This window comes from Quercus lobata, chromosome 11, assembly GCF_001633185.2.
Source record: "Quercus lobata isolate SW786 chromosome 11, ValleyOak3.0 Primary Assembly, whole genome shotgun sequence".
NCBI classification, from domain to species: Eukaryota; Viridiplantae; Streptophyta; class Magnoliopsida; order Fagales; family Fagaceae; genus Quercus; species Quercus lobata.
Genome location: NC_044914.1, coordinates 40,911,420 through 40,921,591, shown reverse-complemented (window position 1 = coordinate 40,921,591; position 10,172 = coordinate 40,911,420). Strand labels below are relative to the sequence as shown.

The window sequence follows — 10,172 nt, the reverse complement described above, 5'->3', positions numbered from 1 at the left end:
ATTTTAGAGAGAGTTCTATTTTTTAATTTGAAGTCAAATGTGAGACCATATCATAAATGTTAATTCAAGTGAGTTATTGCGTACAAAAATCAAAGAGTTTAGAATTAATGAATATACTTTTTTTTTAAAACTTAAAAAATAGACCATTAATATTTTTACCTATTAATATTTTTACTAGACTTTTTAAAGAGTTAAAAAAATATAAGAATAACTATTAATAATATATTTTTTTTTGAAATCAGTTATCAATAATATTTAAATTATATATATATATATATATATATAAATTATATCATAATTTTAATGTGTATTTTTTTTAGGTATATATATATATATATATATGCACGAAGATACAACCCAATAGACTCGGCACCTATGTGTGTGTGTGTTTAGTCTATTTATCTCTCAACAAAATTGAGAAAAGTTTCTCAAAAAAAAAAGATACAACCCAATAAATAATATGTGTCGGCACTACTGTAAAACGGACATTAATGTAATGTCTCTAACCAGCCAAAAATAAAAGGATAAGAAAGTAGTACTCATTATTATTGATCTCACAACAGACCAACAAGCCCATGAACAAGACAAGAACATCGCTGTTTGGACTGCCAAACTTTTCAGCTAAGAATTTTAGAGCTGGTACATGTGTTTGAAAACACTTTCCTTCACTCCTCCCTTCATTTCTAACTTCAAGTCCACATGATTGATAGTCATCATAAAACACTTTCCTTCATCCTTCCGGACTTTCCTTTCCCAAAAACCCTCTGCCACCGTGAGATGGCTCTCAATCAAGTCTCTCAGTTCAAGCAGCCCAGATTGGTTCAAGCTCAGCCTCATTCACTTCGGCCCGTGCTCTCTCTACCCCTTTGCAAGATCATTTTCTCTCTCTTGAGTTTTGGTGAGCATTTTCTCTCTCCCTCTTTTCTCCCCTTTGCCAGATCGGTTCATCTCTCTCCTTAATATCGTATTTTTGTGATTTGGGTCTCCGATCTAAGGATTTGGGTCTCTGATCTAAGGATTTGGGTTTGGGTTTTTTTGTTGTGGTTGTGGTTTGAGGCTTGGGCTGTGGTGGAGCTTGTGGTTGTGGGTTTTCTGTGCATTTGTTTGGATTTTTTGGTGGAGGTTGTGGTTTTGGTTGAGGGCTGTTGGTGGGTTTGGATTTTTGATTCATTCGGATTTTTTGGTGGAGGTTGTGTTTGTGTTGAGGGCTGTTGGTGGTGAAGGTTGTGGTTGTGGGTTTCTGGGTTTGCCGGTGGTGGTGGTGGAGCTGAGTTTTGTGACCAAACAAAAGTGTTGGATTTTTTGAGTGATAGTGGGGTTTGGGTTATGAGTTATGGATTTTGAGTTTGAGTTATGAAAACTGGGTCAGCCCTAAACCAAACGAGCCCTAATTGATTTGTACTAAGTTTTAGTGTTTTGCCCACAAAGAAGGGAAAATAATTAAGCAGACATGGTAGATAGTGTTGTGAGTTTCCTGTTGGAGAACGTGACTCAGTTGCTCTCCCAAGAATCAAAATTGCTAGGGGGAGTAGAGGATCAAGTGAGGTCACTTCAGAATGAGCTGTCTCTGATCAATGCCTTCCTGAAAAATACTGATGGGAAACGACATGACAATGAGTTGGTGAAAGTGGTAGTAAGCCAAATCAGGGACGTAGCTTATGAGGCTGAGGATGTTGTTGATATGTTCATCATGGCTGTGACAAAGCACAGAAGAAAAGGCAAGCTGGGGAAGTTAATCCATTCTTGTAACCGAGCAATATCGTTTCACGAGGTTGCAAAAAAGATAGAGAGCATCAAGATCATCAACAAGGAAATTCACGACAATAGGAACAAGTACGGCATAGAAATAGCTGAATCATCCGGAGGAGAAACAGAAGCAGAGGTGAAACTACACAAGCGCAGGAGATACGTAGAGGAAGATCACGTGGTGGGCTTTGGTCATGACACAGAGGCATTGGTGAAGCAGCTTATTGAAGGTAGATTGCATCTTAATTTTGTTTCAATCATTGGCATGGGTGGCTTAGGTAAGACCACTCTTGCTAGGAAGATCTACAATGACAATCATGTCAAGAACCACTTTGATTTCCATGGGTGGGTGTATGTCTCTCAAGAATATAAAATCAGAGACATGTTGATTGAAACTTTGAAGGGTATGACACCAATGCCAAAATTGAAGAAGTTTATTTTGAAAGTTGAATTGAAAGAAGAATTACTTCACGGTCTGGAAGCTAAGTATAGCACGAACAAAGATAAATTGAAAGGGACAGTAATTGAAGACTTGAACGGAATCAAGGCAATGAATGATGAAGAATGCAGAAAGGCATTGTTTGCTTTCTTGGAACACATAAAAAAAAAAAAATTGCCAAAATGGTTGTCAGATTCCATGTCAGCTTTCGTGGAAGGTATTTACGAAAAGAATGGTGTAGGGTGGCAAGATTTGGATGAAGATGAATTGAGAAGTTTGTTGTTCGATTGCTTGAAAGACAAGAGATACCTAGTTGTCCTAGACGACATTTGGGAAATTGAAGCATGGAATGAGGTAAGTGCCGCCTTTCCTAATAACTTGAATGGGAGTAGAATATTGATTACTAGCCGAATAAAAGAAGTAGCATTACATGGAACTAGTGTCAATAGTGTTCCTATTCCTCCTTATGAACTCCCATTTCTTAATGAAGATAAAAGTTGGGAACTCTTTTGTAGGAAGGTGTTCCGAGGAGCTACATGCCCTTTAGAACTTGAAACTTTAGGGAGACAAATTGTGGACAGTTGCCAAGGCTTACCACTTGCTATTGTGGTATTAGGGGGTCTTTTGGCGAATAAGGAGAAAACACATCGAACATGGTCAAAATATATTGGCCATGTCAATTCTCGTATCTGACTCAGGATAGATCAAGTTGCATGGACATATTGGCTCTAAGCTACAATCACTTACCCCGACGCTTGAAACCATGCTTTCTATATTTTGGTATTTACCCAGAAGACTTTGAGATACCAGTAAGGCAACTAATCCGACTATGGATAGCCGAGGGATTCATTCAACAAATTGGGAATAGAAATATAGAGGACGTTGCTGAAGACTACTTGGAGGAACTCATTGATTGGAGCTTGATTCAAGTGGCAACAAAAAGGCTAGATGGAGGAGTCAAAACATGTTGTATCCATGATCTTTTACGAGACCTTTGTATATCAGAAAGTGCTGAAGAGAAGTTTCTTGAGGTTTGCTCAGATGTTAAGCTTTCACCCATGAGCAAATGTCATAGAATTTCCATCCACTTTGCCAACAATCCATACATTTCTTCCAACCCTTGTAAGTCTTCAAATAATCGTTCTGTAATAGGCTTTCAGGGAGTTGTCAGGCTTGAGAGTCCTCTTGACAAAGGCTACTACTTGAAATGGCTATGCAAAAGTAACAAGTTTGTTCGGGTGGTAGAGCTTAGAAATATGGCCATTTGTTGCGCAATCCCCAAAAAGATTCAAAACCTTTTTCTTTTGAGGTACTTGAGCATTTCATCTGGTTTGCCTCATGTCATCATTCCAAATTCCTTATGCAACCTTTGGAATCTTGAGACGCTAGATATGAGAAATTCTAAAATTGAAAGCTTGCCCAAGGGGTTATGGAAGTTACAAAAATTAAGACATTTGTACTTGAATGGGCCAACATCTCTACCTGGAACAGACAATGAAGAGGGTTTACCCAATCTTCAAGTCCTTACTGGTATAGCATTAAATCACTACACTGAGAGTCTCTTTGCCAAGGCCAGATTTCCTAACCTAAGAAAATTAGGATTGTGTTCATCAAATGTGCACGAGTCAAGGTTATTCATATTGTCATTGTCAAGCATCCATCCCTTGCGTCATCTGCAGACTTTGAAGGTTTGTAAATATATTTATAAACTTTCAAATCCTAGTTCACTCCAGTTGATCCCAACAAAGTTAACCTTGCTGGATATGCCAAATTTTTCTCCATCTTTCGGAGTGTTGTGTAGCCTTACCAACCTTCGAATACTCAAAGTAGTTGGATGTGACAATTTAGTACTTGAATGCGATGAACATAGTTTTTGTCAACTCCGAGTCTTCAAAATGGCAAAATTAAATCATATGCAATGGACTATGAAGAAAGGTGCAATGCCAAGGCTTCAACGTTTGGTCATCGAGCGTTGCAAATTTTATATGCTGCCCCTGGACGAACTATGGTGCTCGAGCGCCTTGCAGGATGTGGAAGTTTTCTATCCCGATCCACAATTGGTTAAGGGGCTTCAACAGTTTCAGATGAGGGATGGATGTAGGCTCCAAGTCTATCCATCTCTGGACCCATTCCCAACAACTAATTGAGATAAGTAGTCTGTTGTGCTATGCTTTGGTGGTCAATGCTCCTCTCTTTCCTGATTATCTTAGCTGTTTGTTAACTTAAGCCTTTACTGTATTTGTTTTTTGTTTATGGACCTGTGGTGATAAATCCGGCTTGGTTTGGAGGAAGGTATTATCTTGGGATTGGAACACTACTAAACTGAAAAGCTTTATTATTATTATTATTATTATTATTTAGTCTGTGTTTGAATTCAATTATATTATATTAATTTCTAAAGATTTTTTTTTTTCAGTATAGATTTCCATCTTTTGTTTTTGTTTTTTTGTTTTTTGTTTTTTGTTTTTTGTTTTTTTTTTTTCTTTAACAAGTAGGAAGGAAATTTGATTCCATGTGACATTGGTTCTGAAATAATGGGCACTGAACCTTTATTTTGTTTATATTATATATATATATATATATATATATTTTGTCTTTTTTGATAATTCAAATAATGTTGCTTTTATCATAAAATGCTTCGACAAAGATATCTTGGAAACGGAATGCAATGCATCAACGAATTTGTCATATGTTTTGATGGTGAATTCTGCTTGTGCTTGTACTTAAAACTAGTAATTATTAGTTAACAAGTGGAATCAGTCAAGTTACTCTGCCGTAATGCTATTTTTATGGATGTCTATTATTGCACTATTTTCTTAGTTATATTTTTAAGAACATTCACATTAGCTCTTGTATAAATGTGTAAAATACACATTTTGGTCACTTTTACACATTTTGAACCAAAAAATACACTACATCAGTCCATTTAAAATCGTGTATAATCATCTAAAATTTTCAACGAGCTACAGTATCCGTGTAAATTTACACGGGCATTGTAGCATGTGTATTTAGTTTTTTATTAATTTTCGTTCGCACCAATTTTTCTCTCTCTTCTTCGTGCACAACGACCTCAACTCCTCATCTTCTTTTCCTTAGATGCACACAAACACACCCACACACAAACACATCCACACAGAAAAATCAACACAGAGTTACACTTGCTAAAAAAAAAAAAAAAAACAGAGATACACAAACACACTCACACACAAACAAATCCAAACGGAAAAACAAAAAAGAGATAGATCGGTGCTTATCGAAACGATCGGAGCTCGTGGGTCTCGCTTGATCAGAGCTCATGGGTATGGGTCTTGCCTGATCGGAGCCTGATCGGAGCTAGGGAGATCGGTTGTCAAGACCCAAATCCATGGAACATGAATTTTGATGCATGACTAACTTGCTAAACTAATATCACCCAATAAACATGATTAATTTAAACATAATTCGAAACTTCAAATAAACAATGCTATTGATAAATCTCTTACAAAAATCCAAACTCCTCAAATTTAGAATAATCTCCAAAATACAGTGAAATCTAAAGCGGAATAAAAAGAAATAACTAATAATCTTTTAAGACTTCAAGTATTATTGACTTTGCCTAAAACTCCCACGCTCTACCTTGCACCTTATGAAGCACTCCAAAGGTTCTGTTCCCCAACCAACTTTAATCTGAAAATTGTAATTGATGGGGTGAGCCACACATCCAGTAAGTAATTATACAGAATACACAACGGAATAGAGTCAAGCCAGTTACGAGTATTTTGATTTTTCACAAACTCATTCAATGATTCAAAAATAATTATTCGACAAAGCATATAATGAATCACTTAATACATATGTAATCACATCTTAAAATCAATTGAAATCACATACATAAAATTGATCAGAGCACAGTTTCACATATACACATCACATATTCTCACATACAATCTTGTGAGCGGATACCAACATCTAACCTCTGCTGGTGAGGGATCAACACATATTCTCACATACAATCCTGTGAGCGGATTTACACATATATCTGATATATCTGATCAATTCTAAAACACTTATTTTGAGTCACATATCACCAAGCAAAGTTTATACGAATATAATAATTTCCTTGATACTAATAATTTATTTTCAAATACAAAGGCATATCAAAAATCACAATATCGAATAGAACATAAATCAAAGGATGCTTGACTCTCTTAGGAAATGAATAAGAACTGAAGAGTTTATATACATATATTACAATTCTTGAGTAAATCTGAAAATTCAATTTGCTAAAAGAAACATTTTAAATATCATTTGGAGAATAGGAATATGACTTTAAAATCACTTGGTTTTAACAAATTTAAAGAACAAGAACCTTTTTAGAAAGCTTACATTGAAACTCAATTATTTACGGAAAAATAGTTTAGTTTAGAAATCATTTTTTTAAATGAGATTTGGACAGTCAAAACTTATTCAAAATTCGAAGTATCTCTTTAAAACATTATTTAATAGTCGAAAATTTCTCTTTCAATGATACACAAATACTTTTGACAAACTTTAGAAAATATAAGTTTGAAATAAAAAAAACTTTTGAAAACTTTTAACTTCTAAGAACCTAATGGACAAAACTTGTGCATATTATGCATAATTACTTACCTCTCTTGCTAATATATCCGAACACAGCCGAGCACTTTTAGTCTTCTGTAAGCTCTAAACAGAAAATTACTTTAATCAATAAGCATGAAAATTCATTATCATGAACTACTTCCTAAAAAAAAACACTATAATCCTCCATAACCTTCTCTTTTTCCTAGAGTCACAATATAGGCAGAATTATTTCCCAAACGTAGAAACATCTAATCCGAATATACCTATTAGTTATTCTATAACAATTGACCAATATATCAAATATCATATTAAACCAACTACAAGACTTCATGTTATTATTGAACACTACCTTCTCTTTAGGGTCAATCCTAAACTAGTAATGTAATCAAAGTATTCAAAGTCTAGTCTAGTCCTTCATACCAAATCTTTCACGCACTAAAGTATAATAACCGAATTAATCATGGCAGCGATACACTTGAATAGATATTCTATTCATCTTGAATCACAGGCCAAATACTATATGACAATAGCTCTAATAAAAACTATAGATCTGTCCCTGCCAAGACTAGGAAATGATTACCTGATGAGAGATCAATCTTTGAGCGCTAACTATAGTCTATAGATGACGCCTCCAGCAGTCCATGCTCTTTTTTTTTTTTTGTTAATGCGTATAATGAAGTAACCCTAGAGCCTTCCAAGATTTTATAGCTTCTAATTAACCTCAATTTAAGGTATTTTAAACTACTGGCCTATTTAGGTAAGCTAGAATTCCAAGGGATTCCAATAACTGTTAGACTTGTTATCCAAAAAGGTTTTTATTCTCTCAGCCTTTTCCTTAACTGATAAGGAGAATAATGCTTTAATTCCTTAATCTTTCTATAACTGAAACAAAATAAATGAGGACTACACGTTACCTAATTGTGCAGTCTATTGTTTCATCTCTTACTTGGTAGTAATGTTTGTTGGCCGCAAAATTACACCTCACATGTAGCATATCCAAAAAATATGTAAATAATCCTATCATGACACTACATGTTTATCCACATCACTTGTCAAAGCTAAAATAATAATATTAATAATGATGATAAAATCGGGGTATTTACACTCTTCCCCCCTTAAAGAATTCAGTCCCTTGAATTCAACATACCTTAGCCCTTGAACAGAGAAAGATATTAGTCAACCAAAATATCATTACTAAAAACTCAGTACTGTCCATTACCTGTATGAATGGTAATCTTAAGAATATCTTCCTTCTTATCTTTGAGCTGATGTTAACCTGATTTAAGGACAATTTTTTTTTTTTTCCTCACAATCATCCTAATCATTCACCTAATGTCAATGAATGATATCTTTTCCACAGGGAAAAATACGCTGTTGAATACAACCTTTATCTAGAAGTCAAAAATATCCTAATAACCAAACCACATTAAAATCTCAAATCTTTAAGATAATTAAGTCAGCCATTACTTCCTTGTCTACTATCATAACCACACAATACTTACATAAACTCAACAATCATTGTTTCACTTAATAAGAGAAAATAAGGAGATGGTACCTGACTTAGTTTCCTCATCACTTTGCCCAGTAATAGCAAACACTCGTCCTTGGATTTTTGGCCTTTGATTCACATCATTAAGCTTAACCATCGGCTCACTCTTCAAAGCTGGGCAATCTTTGATACGATGACCCATTTTTCCACACTTAAAATATGCCCCACTTTCATGATAGCAAACACCGTTATGCTTTTTACCACACTTTGAACAATTCTCTATTACTTGTTGCACCACCTTAGGCTCTAGTTCTATTGTAGTCTTCTTTTTGAATGGTTTGTCATTTTCGTTTTCTTTTTGAGATTCTTCAGGCTTGGATCTCTTTTTATTTTGATCTCGAATTTTCTGATAGTCTTCACATTCCTTCTCAACAACTTTTGCAGTTTCTACTACCTCAGAATAAGCCTTCAATCGTAAGGCTGCCATCCTAGTTCTAATACTTGGTCGTAGACCCCTTTGAAATTTCTTAGCCTTCCTAACATCATCAGACACAATATGAGGGGAAAACCGAGCCAACTCAGTAAATTTAGCCTCATACTGTAATACCGTTTTATTCCCTTGAATGAGCTCCATAAACTCCACTTCTTTCTCATCCCGTATACTTTCTGGAAAATATTTCTCATAAAAAGCATCAAGGAAAATAGTCCAAGTCAATATCTCATCTTTCTCAAGTGGCAAAGTCTTTTTAGTGGATCTCCACCAATGCTCTGCTTCCCCTTTTAGCATAAATGAAGCAAAAGAGACTTTTTGCACTTCAGTACAACCAACCACATCAAATATTTTCTCCATTTGCATTATCCAAGTCTCTGCTTCGGTAGGACCAGGGTTTCCCAAAAATGAAGGAGGACCCATTTTCCTGAATTGCTCAATGGTACATCCTTCAATCTCAGCATCTTTGGGCTTAGTTGTTCCACTAGTACTAACATGTTTTTCCACCACCTCAGCAAGACTTCTAATAGCATTAAAAACACCCTCAAGGTTTTCAGTATTTGTCTCAGAACTAGAAGGAGCAGAATTGCAAGGTGGCATTTTCCTATAACCAAACAAACAGCACTTTAGAGTTGGATAAACCTCAAAGAAAAATCAAAGTATACGAGAGATACTAAAGCTTTTACATTTCTTATGATCCTAAGCATATAGTCATGCAGTTTCTAACAATGCTTCTAACAATTATCAAACCCATAAAATACCCATTGATTATCCAATGATTCAAGCCTATTCTTCCACATCCTATACAAAAACATCAAAAGTCCTAATTGTCTACAGAATCATAACCTAGAGCTCTGATACCAACACTGTCACGACCCAAATCCATGGAACATGAATTTTGATGCATGACTAACTTGCTAAACTAATATCACCCAATAAACATGATTAATTTAAACATAATTCGAAACTCCAAATAAACAATGCTATTGATAAATCTCTTACAAAAATCCAAACTCCTCAAATTTAGAATAATCTCCAAAATACAGTGAAATCTAAAGTGGAATAAAAAGAAATAACTAATAATCTTTTAAGACTTCAAGTATTATTGACTTTGCCTAAAACTCCCACGCTCTACCTTGCACCTTATGAAGCAATCCAAAGGTTCTGTTCCCCAACCAACTTTAATCTGAAAATTGTAATTGATGGGGTGAGCCACACATCCAGTAAGTAATTATATAGAATACACAACGGAGTAGAGTCAAGCCAGGCACGAGTATTTTGATTTTTCACAAACTCATTCAATGATATCAAAAATAATTATTCGACAAAGCATAAAATGAATCACTTAATACATATGTAATCACATCTTAAAATCAATTGAAATCACATACATAAAATTGATCAGAGCACATTTTCACATATACACA

General features: G+C 34.9%; 3 protein-coding genes across 3 annotated transcripts; 2 read left to right on the top strand and 1 right to left on the bottom strand.

Annotated features, from left to right (window-relative positions):
• Positions 1 to 566: 566 nt before the first annotated feature.
• On the top strand, positions 567 to 4,527 carry LOC115969335 (disease resistance protein RPP13-like). Its single transcript, XM_031088959.1, has one exon. The coding sequence runs from the start codon at positions 1,451 to 1,453 to the stop codon at positions 2,876 to 2,878; it is 1,428 nt and encodes a 475-aa protein (XP_030944819.1). The 5' UTR covers positions 567 to 1,450; the 3' UTR covers positions 2,879 to 4,527.
• LOC115969334 (putative late blight resistance protein homolog R1B-23) lies at positions 2,878 to 4,527 on the top strand. Its single transcript, XM_031088958.1, has one exon. The coding sequence runs from the start codon at positions 2,899 to 2,901 to the stop codon at positions 4,330 to 4,332; it is 1,434 nt and encodes a 477-aa protein (XP_030944818.1). The 5' UTR covers positions 2,878 to 2,898; the 3' UTR covers positions 4,333 to 4,527.
• A 3,762-nt stretch (positions 4,528 to 8,289) lies between these two features.
• On the bottom strand, positions 8,290 to 9,345 carry LOC115966865. Its single transcript, XM_031086009.1, has one exon. The coding sequence runs from the start codon at positions 9,343 to 9,345 to the stop codon at positions 8,290 to 8,292; it is 1,056 nt and encodes a 351-aa protein (XP_030941869.1).
• Positions 9,346 to 10,172: the final 827 nt, after the last annotated feature.

Coding starts and splice junctions, on each gene's coding strand:
- LOC115966865 (XM_031086009.1), bottom strand. CDS start 9,345: ATGCCACCTTGCAATTCTGCTCCTTCTAGTTCTGAGACAAATACTGAA.
- LOC115969335 (XM_031088959.1), top strand. CDS start 1,451: ATGGTAGATAGTGTTGTGAGTTTCCTGTTGGAGAACGTGACTCAGTTG.
- LOC115969334 (XM_031088958.1), top strand. CDS start 2,899: ATGGACATATTGGCTCTAAGCTACAATCACTTACCCCGACGCTTGAAA.